The following is a 21422-nucleotide window of genomic DNA, read 5'->3' as shown; positions in this document are numbered from 1 at the left end:
TGCTCTCAAGTGGTGTGGATGCAACATCAATTGCAGGATTATGGTTTGACTTATCTTAACACTACTATTTACTGCGATAATGATGCTGCAATACAAATTGTTCGAAATCCTGTTTTCCACTCCAAAACCAAGCACATTGATATTAAAGTTCATTTCATTCGAGACTGTTTTGACAGAGGTCTTATTACTCTTGAACAAATCGACACAGATGCAAATGCTGCCGATTTGTTCACCAAACCTGTCAGCAGCTCGAAATTCAGAGTGCTTGTGGATTTTCTAAAAATGATCCGTTTTACTGATTGAGCGTGTTTTTGTTTTTCGTAGGTAAATTTGTTCATAAAGTTTTCTATTCTTAGGTAGTTTTTATTTCTGCACAAATTTAGGGGGAGAAAAATCGAAAAATACAAAAACATTAAAAAAATCGAAAAATACAAAAACATTAAAAAATTGAAAAATACAAAAAGAGGTTTAAAAGGAAGTGTGGCTGGACTGGGAAATGAAATGAATTTTCACATTATGGTCGAGGGCTGACTCATGTAAGACCAGTATCGAAATAGTTTGACTCTAGTATGATGTGTTGGTAGGCTCTATCCTTAAGATTGGAAACATTAGCTGTTTCTGTTCAGAACTAAACTAGTACATGACCTCAGAAAAGAAAATCACTTGGAATTAGCTCATGTCTATTTGAATGTCTGTATGTTATCCCGATACACACAATTTTGATCTGATTCTGAAATCTTATCTGAAAAAGTCGTGTACCTCCTCTGCTGCATCCAGATACATGCTGACCTGGAGGTGCTAGGCAACTACAGCTTCTGCTGCATCCAGATACATGCTGACCTAGCTGTACGTTGTCGATCTGTAGATCAATTAACACCCGAAAGAGGCCCTCAAGTGCCCAAAAGAAACCCAATAAACCTATATCAAATTGAGAAAACTCATTTGATCTGTATATTATACCATCTCTGCATAAGATCTATTCTGTTCTCTTCTCATCCTATTCCCAGTTAAGATTTCAGAAATTTGGATTGGACTTGTGAAATATGTGGTAGGGAAACTGCTTGCATGATAGAGTGAGCTGTGCATAATTCCAGGATTTGATTAGTATTTGTTTGGGTGATCATTATTAAAAATATCAAAACATGATAAAATGAGATACAGGCAGTTATATGGAAAAGGTCTAGGGAGATGAGTTTAAGAGGACAAATATACTGGCAATCGTCTAGATCATCCTGTAGTAGATCAGTGTTGATAAGTGAAGTCAAGCCCGAAACCTTGTGATTTGATCCCTGAGTATCTATGCAAATTTCCTGATTTATTTTTTGTAAATAATATTTTATTATTTATTTTTGTTTTTAGGTTTTATTTTGCAAACATTGCTCAAAAGGTTTAATGGATAGTTTTTATTAAATCAGATTTTGAAAAGGGTTTAAAAATAATTAATAAATCTGTTTTGAGCCCAAGTCCATAAGGCCCAAGCCCATAAGACATGGGCCCATGAAAACAGTTGAGTATAAAAGGTGATTACGAGTCATATTCCTTATTCACTCGCAATCTGATCTCATTTCTCTCTCAAGATTCCGGCAATTATCATCGATTCCGACTGGTTTCCGATTGCGACTCGCAATCTGATTTGATATTCATCAAGGTACAATGACGTAATCATTCAAGTTTTGCAGGAAAGTTTGAATATTTGTTGAAGATTCCGATGAATTTTTGAAGATTCCGATGAATTTTTGAAGATTCCGATGAGGATATGAAGTTTCAGATGATGTTTCCGATGAACTTTTGACTCGCAATCAAAACTTTTAAGACTCGAAACCAGCGGTTACGAGTCGCAACATCAAGATTGCGACTCATGGTTGCGACTCAAATTGTTTGTTGCGACTCATGATTGCGACTCGTAATCTGCTGGTTGCGACTCAATTTTGCTGGTTGCGACTCATGGTTTCGAGTGAACAGTGACAGTGTTTGTTTTGATTTTTAATTTTTATCACTGTTATATCTGTAATTGGAAACTTATATGATTTGTGTTGTGTGCAGAAAAATGGATTTAAAGTTTATATCGTCTCATAATCAAGTTGCATATTTGGCACCTCCACCAGTGAAGCATAAGCAGCTGTTTACGTCATTGATAAAAGGCCTAAATACACGTCGAATTGTACATGCTCTTCGTGAGAATCCTGTTGTGTATGAAAGCCTTATTCGAGACTTTTGGAAGACTGCTCAAGTTGAAATCATTGAAGGAAAGGGAGCTATAGTTGCTGAGATTGACGAGACAAAGGTTATAGTGACTGAGCAGATTATTAGAGATGTGTTGAAGTTTAATGATCAGGAAACAGATCCAATCGAACTTGCTGCTGGAACCATTGAAGCAATTTTGCCTCGTTTGAGTTATGAAGGAAAGTTTCCTCCCCTGGTTAAGAAGTTTGTTCATCCTTACTGGCGTCTATTACTGCACATGTTCCTCTTGTGCATGACAGAAAATAGAGGGGGAATTGATCAGTTGAACACTACACAGACTGCTGCGTTGATTTGTGTGATTACAAACGAGCCGTTCAATTATTCTAAATACATCTTGGAAGCAATGAAGAGGAATGCAATCGGGCTTCGAAAGGATAAGTTTCTTATGTATCCAAGATTTGTACAGATGATTTTGAATGAGTGTTATCCTGAATTGAAGAGATCTGGTAATACGTTGGAGTTAAAGCCTATGGGTCCTTCATGTTTTGGTGCTCTCACTACGAAGAAAGGAACTGAGAAAAGGTTTGAAGGTTTGATCGAATTGGAGAAATTTGGTCAGTTCGCAGAGACAGAAGATATTGGTGAGAATCCAGTGATGGCACGATCTGCAACTGCACGTGCTATTGTTGCTGAAGAACATGATATTCCAAGGAGAGCTGAAGATGAGCCTGAGCCAGAGCGTATTACAATTAACTCTGACGATGAAGGTGTTGAGATAATGTGTAATTCTGATGATGACATAGAACTTCCTCCTGAAGTTAATGCTGATGCTGTTTCTACGGTTAATCCAGTGATTACTGCTGAGAGGTTGGCTCAGTTATTAAAGTCTGTGACTGAAAAGATGGGAAATCCTCCTTCTGGTCTTTCAGTTCTAAATGAAGAGCCTAGTGAAAACCCAAAGGATCCTGATTCCCTACCCTTGAAGCGGAAAAGGAGGGATCCTCGGCTTGGAATGTATGTTGAGAAACACAAAGATTAACCCTTGATTACTGATGAAGATGATGAAGGTCTTTACGATTTTGATTTTGAAAAGAATATTACTGATACCACCACCTCTACCACAGACATCTTTGAGTCTGATGTTGACGCTCAAAGAACTGATATGGATACCACCGATGTTACTGTCGAAGTTCAAGCTACGAGTGTTCTTTCTGAGCATGTTGGTGCTGTGTCACTTGGTATTTCTGATTCTGCTGGTCCTTCTAATGTTGTTCATGATATGCCTAGTAGTTCAAGTGGTAAAAGGCCTGAGGAACCAGTAAGAATGCCTTTTGACGATGACTCAAGTGATGAAGATGAGTTTATCAGTATGAGAGAGATGAAAAGAAGGTTGGTTGTTGTTGAGCAAGACTCGATTCACAAGGAAGTGAAAATTATCCAACTTGAAGACACCATAGTGAAAAAGGATCAACAGATTGAGCAACTTCAAGGAGATGTTAGTTTGTTATTCTCTATGGTCTATGATCTGCGTGGTAGACTTGAAAAGAAGTTTGGGCAGGAATTTTCTGATCCTACAGACGTTGAAAACAAAAGGAAGGCCTTTGAAAAGGATAGTGCTGAAAAGAATGCTGCAATGGAGAAATATTTTGAGAGAGTTACTGATCCAGAAGCAGATAAAGCAAAAGCAGAAAGAATTAAAAGGAAAAGGGAGTTGGTGATTTTGAAGAACAAGAATCTGAACCCAGATGATGTTGATGCTCAGGCTACTCATCATCTGATGGATGTTGGTGAAACTTTGTATGATCAAGTTGGAAATCGCTCAGGTGTGGTAAGCTGGGGTTATGACCATGATAGAAAAAGATGGTGGATCAAGAGGAAAGTTGGTCCTGTGGAATGGTATAAACATCCTGGTCAGTTTCAATCATTTACGAAGGTTGATCTGACTGAATTGTCAAATGCACCTTACGTTGATGATAACCCTGGAGGTCCTGGACACATGTTTTTCGAAAGATTGAAGAGGGAAGTTCAGCGTAACTTTCCATCGTTGCGTACTGATGACTCTATTGTTAAACCTCTTAAAGGTATTCGGGATCCATTTACTAATAAGCGAATGAAAGCAGTGCACTGGCCTGTGACAGACAAAGAGAAGGTGATTCTGTTGGTAAAGAAGATTCCTCAAGGTGCTTTGAAGTCTCTACATTTCTGGGCTTATGATGAGCGTCTTGGTCAGGCAGTGTTTGTTTGTGATGGTGATGTTAATTTTCGCTTAGTGGATCAAGTAGATGTGCTCAACATTGCTCTTGAAGATTTAGAAGTGTTGGCTCAAAATCAGATACGAGCTACTGAGAAATATGAAGCAATCGCCAAGGGATGGACTGCAGCTGTTGCTTCAGCCATTCATATTCGCAAGAAGGGATTCGGTGGTCTTAAGGATCGGTTGGGTGGTGATCGTGATACTTGAAGTTAGAAGAACCTTCATGCATAAACCTAGGGGGAGATTGTTGGAACCCGAAGGTTTATTCATGTAGGTTAGCAAAGTTTAGGGGTTGATCTTGTCATTATTTAGTTCTTATGTTTTGGGTTAATTATGTAAGGGTTGGGCTAGTCTTGTAGGTGTCGCATGGGCTTAGGAATCGGCCCAGATGGTTATGTATTTAAACAACCTTTAGTTCATTGTTTAAGTGTTGTTGATCTGGTGAATAGTTGGGGGCGACACATAGGAGACAGAACCGAGTTCCATTCGAGTCTTGTATCAGTCTTTGGCAATCATTGAATGCAAGATTTCGGTTTGTTCTTTGTTCATTGTTTATACTTTGATCATTATATTTATTCTTGAATCACCTATTGATTGGTTTCCGCACAATCAATAGTTTGCTTGATATCATTGAGAGATCCTCACGGGTTTTACAGATAGTTTCGCTTATACGGCATGACGTATAAGCGAAAGCACTGGGACTATATATAGCAGGTATGAGCGAAACCATATCATTGATTCTTGTATGTTGGAGCGGAACTATTTCATGCTTGTGGTAGCTAAACTCTGTCAAATCGTAATCAGAAAGCAATAAAAGAGAAGGAATTGAATAGGAAAAGCTGTGTAACTTCATTTACGTTGATTCCGCCTTCGTACGTGAAGATGAACGTTCTCAACTGACTGTTTAGGGTCGGAACACGGTCCAACAATTATCACCAAACTTTATTAAAAAGTTTCAAGCTTGTTACTTGTATGCACAAAATTGTTATATGTTATACACGCAGTTACACACATGTATCATGTATGTGTGTATGAATCTTTTATCTTGGCAACATATGGTTTTAGGTTTGTTGACATATTTTGGTGCATCTTGGATATATTCTTGAATGATTTAATGTATAAATCTGCAAATTTGATTCATTATCAGTAGTGATATATTGAAATTTTGAAATTAGTAATGGTTGGTTGTTGTAATTGGTCAAAGAATCACAATACATTGCAATGATAGGTTTTCATATGAATATTTATTTAAAAAAATGGTAGTGACCCGTGTGTACATAGCAGAGAAGACTTGTGGTCACGAGCTGAGGGCAAGAATAAAGGAAAAGTGTACGGGTTAGGCAATGATAGTGACCCGTGTGTACATAGCAGAGAAGACCCTGAGGTATTTTTAATCATTTTAGACTAATAACTTTTGTGCATTTGTATCGTTTCCCACTGTTATTATGTTTGTTTGGTTTGAGATGCTTGTTTTTTATTGTTAGGTTTGATGCTCTTAAATTAGTGAGAATGTTAAGGAATTTCATAATGATTTGATTACACCTTCTTTACGGGTTGTTTCATACAAAAAGATGTTTTTAAAATTAGGTATAAGTTCCTTCTTAATATGTAAACAAACTGGAACATGCTATTTAGCTTCTAGCACTTGAATTGTAGCTCACAGTTGTATTTTGTTTTCTTTGCAACCAACTTGACCCATTATTAGTTTTTGTTAATTCTGATTTCTTGATTCTATTCATTTGTTATTTCGTAGATTGAAAAGTTGAACTTAGTTATCAAGAAGCTCGTTAAGGAAAAAGAAAAAGAAAAAGAAAAAGAAAGGTTCAACGGAATTATTGCGGGGTTGTTGGCTGACAAAGAAAAAGATAAGGTGGATAAAGATGTGTTGCTTGATAGGATGTCACAAATTGAAGCTATGTTAACAGCTACAGTTCGAAGATAGGCTATAAACACTTGGTTTTGAATGTTTAGATGTTTATCTTATTAGGATAATTTTAGTTAGTTTATATTTTAGTTGGTATTTTATATGCTTTTGAAAACAAGATGTTTTATATAATTTTGTGATTTTGTTAGACTTTTTTTATATTATTTGTAGTTGTATTGATATGTAATTTTGATGAAAATAGCAGGGAGAAAAAAAATCTGAATTAAAAACCAATATTCCAGTAATCAGTAAATGGTAGCAAATAAATGGTAGCAAATGGTTGCAATTGTGTAAAAAATGGTGGCTAAATGGTGGCAATATCAGAGGCTAAATGGTATCAAAACTCGCAAATGGTGTGAAAAATGATGGCTAAATGGTGGCAATATCGGTGCTAAATGGTGACAACATAAGTGGCTAAATGGTGGCAATATCGGTGGTTAAATGGTATCAAAACCTGCAGAGTGGTTAAATGGTGGAAAATCAGTGGCTAAATAGTATGAAAACGTAGCAAACATGAAGCGGTGGCAAATAATTTTGACTAATTTTGTGGTGGTAAAATAAGGTAGCAAAATATAAAAATGGTGGCAATTTGGTGGCATTAGGGCAATTGACACGGGTGTTTTTGTCATCGTATTTTCGGTGGCAAACTGGTGACAATAAGGAAATTGCTACCATTTTGTAACCAAAAATTACATGACAAAAACCTTGTTTTCTAGTAGTGTTGTTGGGATAACAAAAAGAAGGAGATTGGAGCCGAAGCGAGATCAACAGAATCAAGGAGGAATTCATCCAGTTAAGGCAAAAGGGTGAAACGATTGATAAAATCACGGGTATTTTCATGGATAAGCTGAGATTCTGCGATGAGCTAGTAACTACCGAGGAGCAGAAAATATATTATTATTATTATTATTATTATTATAATATGTTAAGTGCAGAATATCGGGAGTTTATGACTCCTTCCAAGTATGAGACACTCACCGAGATCATAAATACGGCTCGGGAAAGAGAAATTGAACTCAAGAAGCAAATTGAACGAGGCGAACGAAGGGCGATGGATGTCAACTCGAGCCCTATAAAGAAGGCTCGAACAACTAAGACGGTAAATGAGACAGATGCGAAGGGTGGAACACCGAGTTGCAAAGTTTGTGGAAAGGGGCACAAAGGCGAATGCCGCTTTAAAGACAAACCATGCCCCATATGCGGAAAGACAGGGCATACGGCCGCGCTATGTCCCAGGAAAGTTTAGGTGTGCTATAAGTGCTATCAGCTGGGCCACAAAAAGTCAGAGTTCCCGGAATTGGACGGAAAAAGGAATGAGAAGGATGTGCAGATGGAGGCACAAAAGGCAAGGGCCAGATCCTTCCAGTTAACCGCAACCGAAGTAAAGATAGAACCTGATGTCGTTTCAGGTATGTTTCTTGTGAATTCAATTTTAACACAAATTTTATTCGATACGAGTGCGAAATATTACTGAATCTATGCGATAGGTTGTAAAAGTGTATGGGAAGGAAAATGTAAAACCAATGAAACTGAAGTGTTAAAAACATTAAGATAAAGAACGCGGGTAACGAGTTGAAGGGAATTAGGGGCATAAACCAAATAAATGAACGAGTGGGATAAACCGACGCGAAAACGACGTAAGAAGTCATAGAGTCAGAAAGATAAGCCAAAAGAAAATGAGTGTAGCCTTAGACTACGATTAAGGTCAAATGAATTTCAAAAGCAAAAATAATTTATTCTAAACATAAAAGGGGGTGCCTTGACACCATATATATATATATACACAATTAAATAAAGACACGAGTAGAAGGTGATCCACGGGATCACTATAACCTTCGGGTTATAATCAATATAAAGGTCTACGGGACCAAAATGACCCTCGGGTGACAAATACAAAGAAACAAAGTATAGGGTCTCACCTTAAAAAGGTAAAGATCTAATAAAATAGCTTACGAGGCAAAGTGAAGGAATCTACGGGTCACTAGGGGTTAAGCATGGGGACTGGTTACGATTCCCCGTGCAATATAATAACGGAAAAGAATAAATTCTTGTTGTCAATTCCCGAATATGAGTAATTGACATAAGTTAAAGAGATAGATGTTAAACTAAAATTCAGTATTAGTACGAAGTGGCGTTTAACAAATATGAATATTAAAATAGTTAATGTTAAAGAATATAGGTCTCAACACCGATAGGTGTGAGACGCTATGCTCGAGAGAAGATTCGTGGTAATGAAAAGTTTATAAAAAAAACTTAAACATAATGTGATGTGATGTAATCATAGTCACAAGAGTGATATCAAAATGCAGAAAATAATCATGTCGTAACGTGAGTTACGGGATAAGAGATCATAAACTCATGTGAGGCCGAATATGGCAATATGAAAGACCCGAATAACGGGGCATGAAATGACGTGCTTAATCAATCTAGCCGACAAGACCAGCCAGAGTCAAAATAGTGACGTGATTTATACAAAACACTTGTCAATATAAGATTAGTATGGGGCAAACATGTTGATGAACTCATACTATTGAGTGGTCAATTGACAATTGGGTCAAATAGGTGACAAAATAAGAAATACAAGATTCAAGTTACAGTCCATGAGGACTTACTCGTGAAAGACGCATGCGTATGATAGCTTTTGGCTAGAAGAAACAATGACTTAAAAACGAAACTAAATTAGTTTGGTCCAAATCAAAGAACTACTTAAGGAAGGTTTCGGGGACGAAACCTCTTTTAAGGGGGGTAGACTTGTAACACCCCGAAAATGTAAATCAATTATTTTAAATATAATGTCGGTGAATAAACAACTGAACTAACTAGGATTAAAAATAACCTAGTTAGATAAAAGTCTTGTAGTGATGTATAAGTGGGTTAAAACATTAAATGTAAGAATAAACAAAAGTCGAGGGGCTTGTGTTGTAAAACTTGAAACTTGTTTTAATTAAAACAAATAACTCACACCAAACACACACAAAAAGGTGTGTCTGGTCGATCATCAGAGAAGGGGCGACCCAAGCTCATCTTCAAAACCCTAGGTTACATAAAAACTCAAGAATTGAAGGCAAAGATCAGTTCCAAAACGAAATTAAAGCTTAGATTGGTGATCTCCACTACAAGGGGGTCATAAGGTATGTGAATCTTGAAGGAAATCTCTACTTTGATTTCTGGATGAATTTATAAAATTCGAAAATCGTTAATGCATGATTGTTATATGGATGAAATAGGAACATTGTAGTGTCTAGGAGTAAACCCTAGACAAGTATATGTTGAAATCATGCTTAATTCTAGCAAAATCCATGAACACCATTGAAGGTGATTAATGGGTTTTTGTAGAACTAGATAAACACTAGGATTTTGGTTATTGTTCTAGTATAATCAGATATTTGTGAAGTGATTTCACATTTATTGATGTTAACTCTTATATGAGATAGTCCGATTGATGTTAATTTAGCAAAAATAACAAGTTGTGAACTTGATTCTAGTTAGATAAAAATCAGACCCGCTAGGTGTTTGTTAAAATGGCTAAGTGAGGATTAATATGTTAAAAATCGGGTGAAAACGCATATTTGATTGTTATAGCAAATTATGCGTTAATAATTGCGAAAAGGGTTCAAAATTGATTGTGAATTTAACTCTTTAAGCAAGGAATCCGGATCGTCTAGTGGACAAGCCGGAGGAGATACGCGTTTGAAGGGTGTGCTCTAAAGGTACGTAACTACGGTTTCGTTACGTTATGCTTAATTATGTATTTTTCGTTAGTAGACTTTAAAATTAGCATAATATATGAAGTTGGTATTTAGTTGAAGTGACGGAGATCACTAGATAAATAAATGGGTCAAATATTGGTTAGAATAAGTTTGGTGTGTTGTAAAATGGTGGTTTCCATTAGACAGCCAAACGGGTCGAATAATTGTGTAGTAAGTAGTGTTAATGTTGAAAGTTAGCTTTTTGGCATTGATAAATCACAAGAGCATGAAGCCATAGGATTGGTAATGAAATGCCGGTGATATTAAGCCACGGATGTTGGGTAAAAACGCCTTAAGGTTATTATTGTAATGGTAGAAAATTTTGTGTAAATATAGCGGGTCAAATATTTAAAAAGAGATTTTAGTGATTCAGTCCGTAAACTAGATTTTCGGTATAATAATTGTGGTAGGCACGTCGGTAATCTAATTACGGACGTGTAGGAAAAAGAATCACTAAAAACGGACTTACGGATCATAAGTTATGGTAATTTTAAGTTGGGACTTGATAAAAGATTGAGCTGGGTATGTGCAGCAACAGTTTAAGCAACTTGCTGTCAAAAAAGGGGCTAGGTGTAGCGTCTAGCCCCCTGATTCCGAAAATTGTTTAATTTTTGTTGTTTTGACCCATGGGACTTCTTTATACCCATTCTAACATTATCAAAACTAACATTTGATGTGGTTTTGACCTTAGGTGATATTGGGGACATTCCGGATGGTGATCAAGCATGTTTGAAGAACCGAACACGAACTTTTGAAGCTTCCGCGATTACTTAAATATGTTTAAAATAATGTCTATGTAGTTAACACTTAAATACTTGTTTTGGGGTTGTTAAACTAGTAGTACTTATCTAGAATGTTAACTTGGTCAAAATTTCCTTATGTTTGATATAAAAATCAAGGTTTTGGTTTACTAAGGCTTTGTTCATAATAAAATATTATGAAAACGAGTAGAGTGTTACAAAGGTGGTGTTTGTTTTCTAAAAAAGATCTGTGCAGACTCTTCGTTTGCGTCGTGCAGGCCACGCGCAGACATTGATATCTGCAGACTGTTTGTTTTTCCGAAAACGTTTCACTAAAAAAGTCTACGCGAGCTAATCTTGGTGCAGACTTTGCCTAGCGACTTTCAAGACCTTCTAAGGCCTGCAAAGGATTAAACATCACCACCCACCACCACCTTCCACCACCACCGTCTACCACCACTGTCCACCACCACCGTCCACTTTCGACGTCCATCACCACCCATCACCCACCGTCAACGTCCACCACCCACCACCACTCTCCAGCACCACCGTCCACTTTCCACGTCCATCACCACCCACCACCCACCGTCCACGTCCACCACCCACCACCACCACTACCGTCCACCATCACCATCACCACCACCACCCTCCAGAACCACCCACCACCACTATGATTTCTAAGTTGGATTTAGAGTAAATTGCCATTTTAGTCCCTGAGGTTTGTCCAAATTTGCCATTTTAGTCCAAATAGTTTCTTTTCTCCTTTGGGTCTTTGACTTTTCCCTTTTGTTGCCATTTTGATCACATACCCTAACTTCGTCCAAAACACCCATTTTTAACAAGGGTATTTTTGATATTTTCAATTTAAATCTTTCCACATGCCAATCTGAACCATTTTTTTATCACAGTAAAATGACAATTTACTCTTTACATAACAACGCAAAATGTTAGTTTTTTTTTTCTTATTAAACACCCCACCCTTATCCTCTCTCCTCTCTCTAACACCACCACCATGTCACCACCATCACCTCCTCAACCACCGACACACATCCAACGCCGATCATCACCCTCTTCCTCTTCATCAACAACTCTTAACAGCTTCTTCATCTAAACTACCCAAACCCTAGTTTTGCAAACCCAATGAGCTTCCAGACGACCGAAAAAACGTAGTACCAGCGACAATTAGGGTTTTCGAAGGTCCGAGGGTTGGCGAGTATCACATGGCATCAGAGGTTTGTGGTTGTCGCAACTTGCGTAATTAGGTGAAGCTGTTGTGGTCGGCTTATGTATTTGGGTTTAGATCTGCCAATTTCAAGGAGATTACTGGAAGTTGCAGGTGGCCGGAAAAGGCGCTTTCTTGTTGAAAAACGTTAGGGTCCGACTAGGGTCGTTTTCCAAGTGGTGATGTTGATAAAGTTGAGGGAGAAGGTGAGGTGCGTCGGCGTGGGTCGTTCATCTCTGTTGGATGTGGCGTGGCGACATTTTTCTGGTAGTTGTTGTGGTCCTATGGAAGTGGTTAATCTGGTGGTGGTTTATGTTTTTTAAGAAATAGCAGTGAATTATTAATCTAGTGGCGGGCAATTACGGTGGAGGTGGTATCTGGATTATTGGGCATTTGATGGTGATGAGAGGTTAGACCATGGGGTATGGTGGGGCTTGGGTTGGGGCTTGGGTTGGGCATTGGTTGACACGTGGACTTTCAAAACTCAAGGCTTCAACCCACTTTTGAAGGGGGTATGGTGGGCGTGGCCAAGCCACATCAGCTTTTATATATATATATTATATATATATATATATATAACCAAAAACTACTACACATACAACATAATTATTAAAATAAACATACAAAATAATTATCAAAATAAAAACCTATCATTCTTCGTCGTCTTCGTCGGTTTCAAACCCAGGATCTGAGGTACCGTGTCTTGTGAACGATTTTACGAAACCCCCCACTCTGGGTAAATCCCATCAACTAGGTAGTACCCGTACACGTACTCAACCCCGTTTATAAAGAAAGTTCCTTTGGGTCCTATACCATTTACCCGATCATTGAAAATAAACGAGTGATTTATGATGGTAATATCATTATGTGAACCTGGCATATCGAAGAACGCATGCCATATCCAAAGATCTTGGGACGCAACCGCTTCAAGCATGATGGCTGGCACCCCGTGAAATCCACTAGTGTGAGCGCCTTCCCATTGGGTAGGACAAAGTTCCCAAGGCCATTTCATACAATCTAAACTACCTAGCATCCCGGGTAGCCCATGATAATCTGTGTGATGTTCCAATATTTGTTACATGTCACTGAAGGATGACTTTCTCAAATATCTTTTCCTATAAAGTTCTAGAATACACGAACAAAAGTTGTGAAGAGTTTCTCTAGCTACACGTGCAGACATTTTTAAATAGTCATCCATAATGTCCGAACTATTGCCGTACGCTAACTGCCTAAGTGCGGACGTGACCTTTTGCCACGTACTAAATCCTAATTGCCCAGTTACATCGGGGTTTTGTTGGAAATAAACATATTTCTCCTCAAGATCTCTAGATATCCTTAAAAATAAGTTTCTACTCATACGAAAACGACGCCTAAACATTTTTTCATCATACTTAGGTTCCGCTGAGAAGTAATCGCTTACCAACAAATCGTTAGCAGTGTGCCGTTCACGAGTGATGTACCTTCTCCTCCGTTTAGGTTGTTGAGTCTCTTTCTCATAGTCTTCGTCTTCCACGATAGCTTTCACCACCGCCGCGATCGTTTGTAGAAATATTTCCGCACCATCGTTTGAAGAACTCATGACGATTCACTATAACTTGAAGAACTCATGACAATATTGTGTTTTATGTGTTTGATATTGTGTGAGAAAGATGTTAAATGTGGCAAGTATTTATAAAGAATTTTTTTTTTAAAATATAGACCCCAACGGCTACTTTGAAAGGGCCATTCACAACCCGCCATGTCAGCTTGCTCCCCCGTCCCACACCCGGCTTGAAAGCCAAGCCCCAAGGGCCACGCCACGCCCCAACCCAAGTCCACCCGAGATGGTGGCTTGGACGTTTTCCCCCAACCCAAGCCCCACACCCCATGGCCTTAGTGGTGGGGCCATAGATTGGCTTCTGTATACAAAGATGGAGATTTACGACGATATATACATATATGTGTATTAAAGTTAATAGATTTTAAAATATGTGTTTTTTATATATAAATAAATATGTGTGTGTTTTTTATAACATTTTTTTTAATATATAATAAGTTTTGGACTAAAATGACAAGTTGAAAAGTTTATAACGAAAATACCGAAAATATTATACTTCTGGTTAAAACTGAGTTTTTTTTTTACTGAATTAGGGTATGTGATCAAAATAGTAACAAAAGGGAAAAGTCAGAGACCTAGCAAAGAAAAAAAAACTATTTGGACTAAAATGGTAAATTTGGACAAACCTTAGGGAATAAAATGGCAAATTACTCTTGGATTTAAATAATCCTAGGTATTACTTATTGGTCAGTAACAATCCTTGTGACAGTTCCAATTTTTAACCTATTTTCACCCCACGAGCTTTTTCTAACTAAGGTCTAATCCAGTTAATTTTTTTACTGAAGTTGATGACTTATGTGTGAACAAGTCAAAGGTTTGATGATGTGGACTAGTTATGTGGCAAAAGTTTTAACGACATGGTCTGACTAAGAAAAAGCCCGTTCAAAGAATATGTTAAAAGTCAGTACTTACATAAGAGTGTCCGGAGTGGGGGCGGCAAACTCACCTGACACCGATCTTTCATCAATCGGCAACCAATGTCGAGCCCCTTGCCGCATGAAGGTTTGACGAAATGGGGTTTGATTCGGTGGGTGCATGTCGACGCGGGGAAGGGAGGAAGGAGGGAGAGAGAGAGAGGGTAGTGTGAGGTGGGGTCCATTCCAATCTCAACCAATCACATATTTTTTCTTTTTTTTAAAGTTTCCACTTCACTAAATGTCTAAACCATTGCCAACACTTTTCACCAAAGTTTAAACACTTTTCATTGATTGACGTGGCGCACTCTGATTGATCAATTTTTTAGTTTGTCACTCTTAAGTGTTTAACCACTCCTAATAACACTCTAAAATATTTTGTTAGTTGAGACTCTTAGAGATTAATAAGTAATAGTTGGGGTTATAAAATTCGATTTCTTCTCGGTCAAGATTGAAGTTTTTTTTCATTGGCGGTCGGTTTCCGGAGCGAAAGCAAAACGTTCAAGAATCGGGTCTGAGATTGGTGCAGGGTTTCTCTAGGGTTTTGACTTTTAACCTAAATCAATCCGATTCATTAACATTTTGCAGTCCCCAAATGGGTCGTTCTACCGCCATTAAACTCGTCTCTTTGCTTGCTCGCCGATCCCTTTTGCACAATCCAGTATACCCCTTTCTTCTTCTTTTTCTTTCTATAAGATTATAACAATTGCCAGTTATGTGAATGTTGTAATTGTTCGTTTACAGTTGTATAAATCAACCCTTATAGGAGGTTATCGAAGCTTTTGTTCCCCACGGCAGTATGGAATTTTCAATCTTCCCAATTATAGAAACGGTAAATCTTTGAACAAATAACAAGAAAGTTGATATTTTGTTATCGTTATGTTCGATTATTAGTTGATAAGAGAGGGATTGTCTTGTTTATTTGTTGTAAAGCAGCGGAAAGTTCGAGATATTGGCCCAATCTTGGAACAATTAGATCTATTCATGCCACTGGTAATTCTTAATTTCATTAATTTACAGTTAGTTTAATAATGTTAAAGTGCCTCATTGCAAATTGCTCTTTATTTATTACGCTTTCGTATGCATAAAGTTGACATTTTGTGGCTGTGTGTTTTAACCGGTGGCGGTGATGAGGGTGTGCGGGGAGGGCCACTGCACAGGCCTGTGATTTCAAGGGGCTCGTGTTTTTTAGAAAAAAAATCCGATTTTTATATGTTATTTCTTTTTTAAAAATTGTATACCCATACCAACTCTAAGATAGGCCCATTTACAAAACAATTTTTATAGTTTAGAAGTTAGCCCATTGGCAGTGGCGAAGCTTGAAAAAAAAGTTCGGGGGGTCGGAAGGTAACGGACCTAAAAAAAATTTTCTATCGCCTAGTTTCGAGGTGTATGTTCGGGTCGGACGTCGGTGATTCGATTCAGGTCGGGTCGGGTCAAACATTAATATAAAATAAAAAACGTTCTCAAACATTAAAAAAGAGTTATCATTTTATTCTTCTCTATAGCATAATCTAATAAAAAAACAAGTTAACAAATCACCCTAAATTTCAAACTCTAATTTCTATCTAAAGCAAATTACAATAAGATTAAACAAATAAAATTAGACATAGTTACTGAAATATTCAACAAGTTTAAGGCAAAAATTCGGATCAATTCCACCCCTAATTTCAACCTAAATAACATAAATTGCAGCCCTAAATTAAACCTAAAGATAAAAAACACACACCTTTAACCTTTTGAAGATTGAAGAAGTCGAACAAGAGTACAAGACCATAACAACGAGCAGCGTTTTGGCTTCTGTTCTCGAACAAGAAGCTGAAGTCGAACAGTTCTGGAACCTGCGTTTTCCCCCCTTCTGCAGTTCTGGCTTGTGGCTTCTGTTCTTCTGGTCGATGTCCCAAAGTAAACGAATTTGGGTTTTTTTTATAGGGTGGGCTTTTAAGTTGGGCTATATAATCATTTGATTTGGGTTATATAATATACATTCTAGTATTCTACCAAATATAATGATTTGGGCTAAGTAAATATTTTATTTGGGCTATATAAATAAAAAAATTAAAACCGGGGGTCGAAAACGTATACACCTAATTTTTTTTATAAAACCGGGGGGTCGAAAACGTATATACCTACAAAATCCTATACGAAACGTACATATATAACACTACTTGCCGAAAAGTTCGGGGGGTCGGGCGCCCCTCCCCGCCCCTTAAATCCTTCGCCCCTGCTCATTGGCATTAGGTTTAGTGAGCCCAATACCCATTTGATTTAAAAAAAATTTAATAATAAAACATTACGGAATGGCACATTTTTTCGAGCTCGAACATAGTACACGAATTCTCAGAGACGCCTCTGGTTTTAACATTTACTTGTTCGTAAGACTGTCCAAAATGGTCTCAATGATAAGGGGGTGACACCATAGTTGTTGTTAAAAGCCATCGCCTTTTGCGCCTAGGCCCAATTTCTAGGCGAGGCGAGACCATTGTGCCTTAAGTCAAGGCAATTGCGCTTTAAGTCTTCAGGTAATGGTTTAGGCGCAGATTCCGACGAGACTCCTAGATCCGGAGAGTTTCCGGCCAAATTCTCTAAATTCTGACAAAATTCCACCTAGATTACTACTTTTATCTAATGAAAACTACTTTTCTATGCTAATACACTAATATGTTATAACTTTTGGTACCAAATAGATGATAGTAAATAATATATAATATCTTTAGTTTATTTTATTTGAAGAATAATGTTAATTTTCTAATACATAAAATATTTTTAATTTTTTTTCGTTGAACGCTTTATTTTTCTCAGGCCCTCACTTTTTTTGCGCCTTGCGCCTAGGCCCCAGGCGAGGCCTATGCGCCTAGTGCCTTTGATAACTTTGGGTGACACGTCCCTGCCATGTGGGCATGATTGTTTTCACAAAAGTGTGTAGTGGTTTCATTAACCATTTTAAATGAAGTAAAAAACTAAAAGAAAGTGAGGTTGTTGTGATTGGGTGAAAAAATAAATAAAAAAGGTTTGTGTGTGAGAGATGCGCCCAACGAACATGACTAGCCCCACTTTTCCGCCCAAAACACGCCACTCACGTGGGGGGGGGGTGTTTCACGCTCAGTGGGTGTTGCACCGTTACGAATTATCTAATGAAGATTTATAACTCCAAATAGGGGTTAATGATATGATCCAAACTATAGCTATGAGATGTCGGCTCCAGTCAAAAGCTTATGTTTGTACATTACATAAATCTGCCGTTATTTTCAACATAAAAATACTGTTTATTTAGTATTTAGGATTTTCTTCTTTTGCCAGCATCTATGGCTTCAAAGGATTATTATGATACTCTTGGAGTGAGTAAGAATGCAACTTCTTCGGAAATCAAGAAAGCATTTTATGGGGTTTGTATCTTTCTTTAAACAATTATTTCCTTTTAATTGTTGTTTGTACCTTGTTCTTTTAAATCATTATCATTTATCAACTTATCTTCACTAACCGGTTATTTTTTAATATTGGCATTTCTAGCTAGCAAAGAAGTGGCATCCAGACGCAAACAAAGATGATCCAGAAGCAGCGAAAACTTTTCAGGAAATTGGAAAGGCATATGAGGTCTAGTATTTTCTTTTTCTTTCAATTAGTCAAACTTTGCAATTTGAGGTTGAGTAAACTGCCATTTTGGTCCCTGAGGTTTGGTCACTTTTGCCACTTTAGTCCAAAACTCAAACCTTTTGCATCTGGGTCCCTGTGGTTTCAGTTTTATTGCCATTTTGGTCCAAAAATGAAATCAGGTCATACTTGTCTTATAAAATCCTGCAATTTTGTCATTTTCCTCAGGGGCAGATCAGGTCATATTTGTCTTATAAAATATGGTATTTATTTATAAAAAAGAAATGATCATTTTGTCCCTGCGGAAAATGACAAAATAGCAGGATTTTATAAGACAAATATGACCTGATTTTATTTTTGGACCAAAATGGCAATAAAACTGAAACCACAGTGACCCAGATGCAAAAAGTTTGAGTTTTGGACTAAAGTGGCAAAAGTGACCAAACCCCAGGGACCAAAATGGCAGTTTACTCTTTGAGGTTTTATAAGAAAGTCTACATCATGTGTACTTAACAAACCTATTAAGTTAGTTCCGTTTTTTGTAGGTTTTGAAAGATGAGGATAAACGAGCAGATTACGACCAGGTCAGTTATGCACACACTTTCCTTTAATATTTCTTTGATGTTCTACTTTAGTCTTTACACTGTTGATTACTGCTGTTATATTTACCTTATATATCTGCTGGATTAATGGTTTTATAGGTTGGCCATGCGGCTTATGAAGCAAGTGTTAGCGGTGGTGGTCCGGATCCTGGTTCATGGGATAATAATCCTTTCCACAATTTTGAAGATGTAAATTTTATCCTAATGTTATTTTATTTATGTATTTGTTTTTTTTTAACTTTTTTCACTTGACTTTGCGGATCAGATATTTAACATTAATCCGTTTAATCAAATCTTCGGTGGCAAGGATGCTAAGGTACTCATCTACATCATGTGTTGCTGGTGCTGTTTATGAATTCGACTCTTTATCTAAATTATTTTCTTTTCAACTTTTTCAATAGACCACTGTTGAGCTTTCTTTTATGGAGGCTGTGCAAGGATGTACCAAAAATGTGGTTTTCCAGACTGAGCTGTCGTGCGAAGCTTGCGGTATGAAAAAATATAGGATTGTCGTATGACATGTTGTTTCCGCTCATTTTACTTGTTATTTGGAAAGATAAACAAACATTGTGAGCATCATGTTTCTATTGTGGTACCTGCAGGTGGATCTGGCGTTCCTCATGGAACAAAGCCAGAAACGTGTAGGCGATGTAAAGGAGCAGGCGTGGTTAGTATTTATACAATTTTAATACCTACTTATTGGGTTAATTTCATATATACCCTTACAAACTTGGAAATTTTCATATATACACAACCAAAACTAAAATATCATATATGCCCTTGTAAAATAGTTAAAATATCAAATATACCCAATTTATTAAAAACAATCTAATAAATAATCATTTTACTCTTATATTTTTTAACTTCAAGTTTGCATATATGCTCATCTTTTTAACTTCATATTTTTATATAACACATAATAAGCTTAAATTTGTTTTTACCCTTTTTTATTTTTTCCCATAAACAATAGTATTCTTCATATATAATTTTTAAGCTAGAAATGAGTAAATATAATATTTGATGAATTGGGTAAAATTGTCATTTACTAAATTGTTTTTAAGGAATTGGGTATATATGATTAGAAAATAAATTTTATGGCTGAAATTTTAAATTGTGGTTCTGTACCGTTCACAGATAACCAGTCAAAATGGGCCATTTAGAATGCAGTCCACTTGCACTCAGTGTGGCGGAACTGGAAAATTCATCAAGGTACATTTTTAATAATTCTGAAATAAACAAAGCTATATGCATATATATTGTAAAATGTTTACAACGGTATTTGACTTATGAGGTTGGTTGACTTACAGAACTTTTGTAAGTCCTGCAATGGCCAGAGAGTGGTGAGAGGACAGAAATCGGTCAAACTAAACATCATGCCCGGTATGTTACTATGATCTCGTATTCTTTTATCGCATTTTGTCTCGAGTAAAATAGAATTAAACCCGATTATTATATAAGTTACATTAACATGTAGACTTTTAAACTATTTGGACTTTAAAACATGCAGGAGTGGATACAAATGAAGAATTACGGGTGTCCAGAAGCGGTGGAGCAGATCCAGATGGCAACCAACCGGGCGATCTTTATGTTCTCATTAAGGTAATTTGAAATAACACGAAAAATAATTTAACGGCATTGCTTGTTTAATATATATCAGGTCAAACATTCATGTTTTCCATCACAATCTTTACAGGTGCGAGAAGACCCTACTTTCCGGCGAGAAGGGGCCCACATTCACGTCAATGCCACCTTGAGTATGAGTCAGGCAATTTTGGGAACAAGCATGCAGGTCCCAACGTTAACAGGAGATGTTCTTCTTAAGGTTGATTTTCATATCTTTGAGATTAATGTTTGCTGAAGACAAGTGTCATACAAGTTTTTTATTTCTTAAATATTATATATTTGTAATATGCAGGTTCGTGCGGGGACTCAACCAGGTTCACAAGTAGTCCTAAAGGGAAAAGGTTGGTTTTGATCTGTTTATTCTTTTTCTGGTTAAATTTGTCGCATACTCGTTATGAAATGTATTAATTGATGGTTTTATTTTTCTTTTAATCCCAGGAATTAAAACACGGACCTCTTATTCATATGGCAATCAATACGTGCACTTCAACGTTAGCATCCCAACGTAGGTTTTTCGTTTCTCGTTAACGCGTTGAAATTTGTGGGTTTGCAGCCTTAATTTATTTGGTAGATTGAATACTTCTTATATTTGTTTAATATGTATGATATTCAGGAAATTGACGGAAAAACAACGTGAGTTGATCGAGGAGTTTTCCAAAGAAGAAAGCGGTGAAGATGAGAAGCAGGTTGCTGCTGCTGGAGGGTCTGGTTAGCCTGTTCTGTGCTGTGCAATTGGCCGATGAAGATTTTTTTGGGTATAATACGGAAAGAGCGATTTGATATGATGTATACTTATTTTGATCAAGACTAGGTACCCTTAACAATCATTGCTAGGTATTATATTTAACCACCAACCCAACATCCATTTTTGTAAACCATAAGTTACTTTATGACGTATATTAAACAGCAGTTAGCAAGCGTTGCAAAATAAACGGTTTGGGTCCGATTATCCTTTCGCATAATAATTACACTTATTTTTTTGTTTGTGTGGTTAAATTTCTAAACTTCATGAAATATACTTT

The 21422-nt window shown here is 37.1% G+C and overlaps 1 protein-coding gene across 2 annotated transcripts; it reads left to right on the top strand.

Annotated features, from left to right (window-relative positions):
• Positions 1-15032: 15032 nt before the first annotated feature.
• On the top strand, positions 15033-21332 carry LOC110937290 (chaperone protein dnaJ GFA2, mitochondrial). 2 transcript variants are annotated; one of them, XM_022179686.2, is made up of 17 exons: positions 15033-15245; positions 15329-15416; positions 15521-15577; positions 17885-17970; positions 18095-18178; positions 18721-18759; positions 18877-18966; positions 19043-19093; positions 19179-19266; positions 19380-19444; positions 19912-19986; positions 20085-20157; positions 20285-20376; positions 20471-20599; positions 20693-20741; positions 20839-20905; positions 21014-21332. In XM_022179686.2, exons 1-17 carry the CDS (start codon positions 15180-15182, stop codon positions 21111-21113), a joined length of 1299 nt encoding a protein of 432 aa, XP_022035378.1. In that variant the 5' UTR covers positions 15033-15179; the 3' UTR covers positions 21114-21332. The 2 variants fall into 2 exon arrangements, with proteins under 2 accessions (XP_022035378.1, XP_022035377.1); XM_022179685.2 differs by having other exon boundaries at positions 15037-15245; positions 15518-15577.
• The last annotated feature ends 90 nt before the right edge of the window (positions 21333-21422 follow it).

This window comes from Helianthus annuus, chromosome 4, assembly GCF_002127325.2.
Source record: "Helianthus annuus cultivar XRQ/B chromosome 4, HanXRQr2.0-SUNRISE, whole genome shotgun sequence".
NCBI lineage: Eukaryota > Viridiplantae > Streptophyta > Magnoliopsida > Asterales > Asteraceae > Helianthus > Helianthus annuus.
The sequence above is the reverse complement of the archived record's forward strand: the minus strand, read 5'-3'. Positions and strand labels throughout refer to the sequence as shown.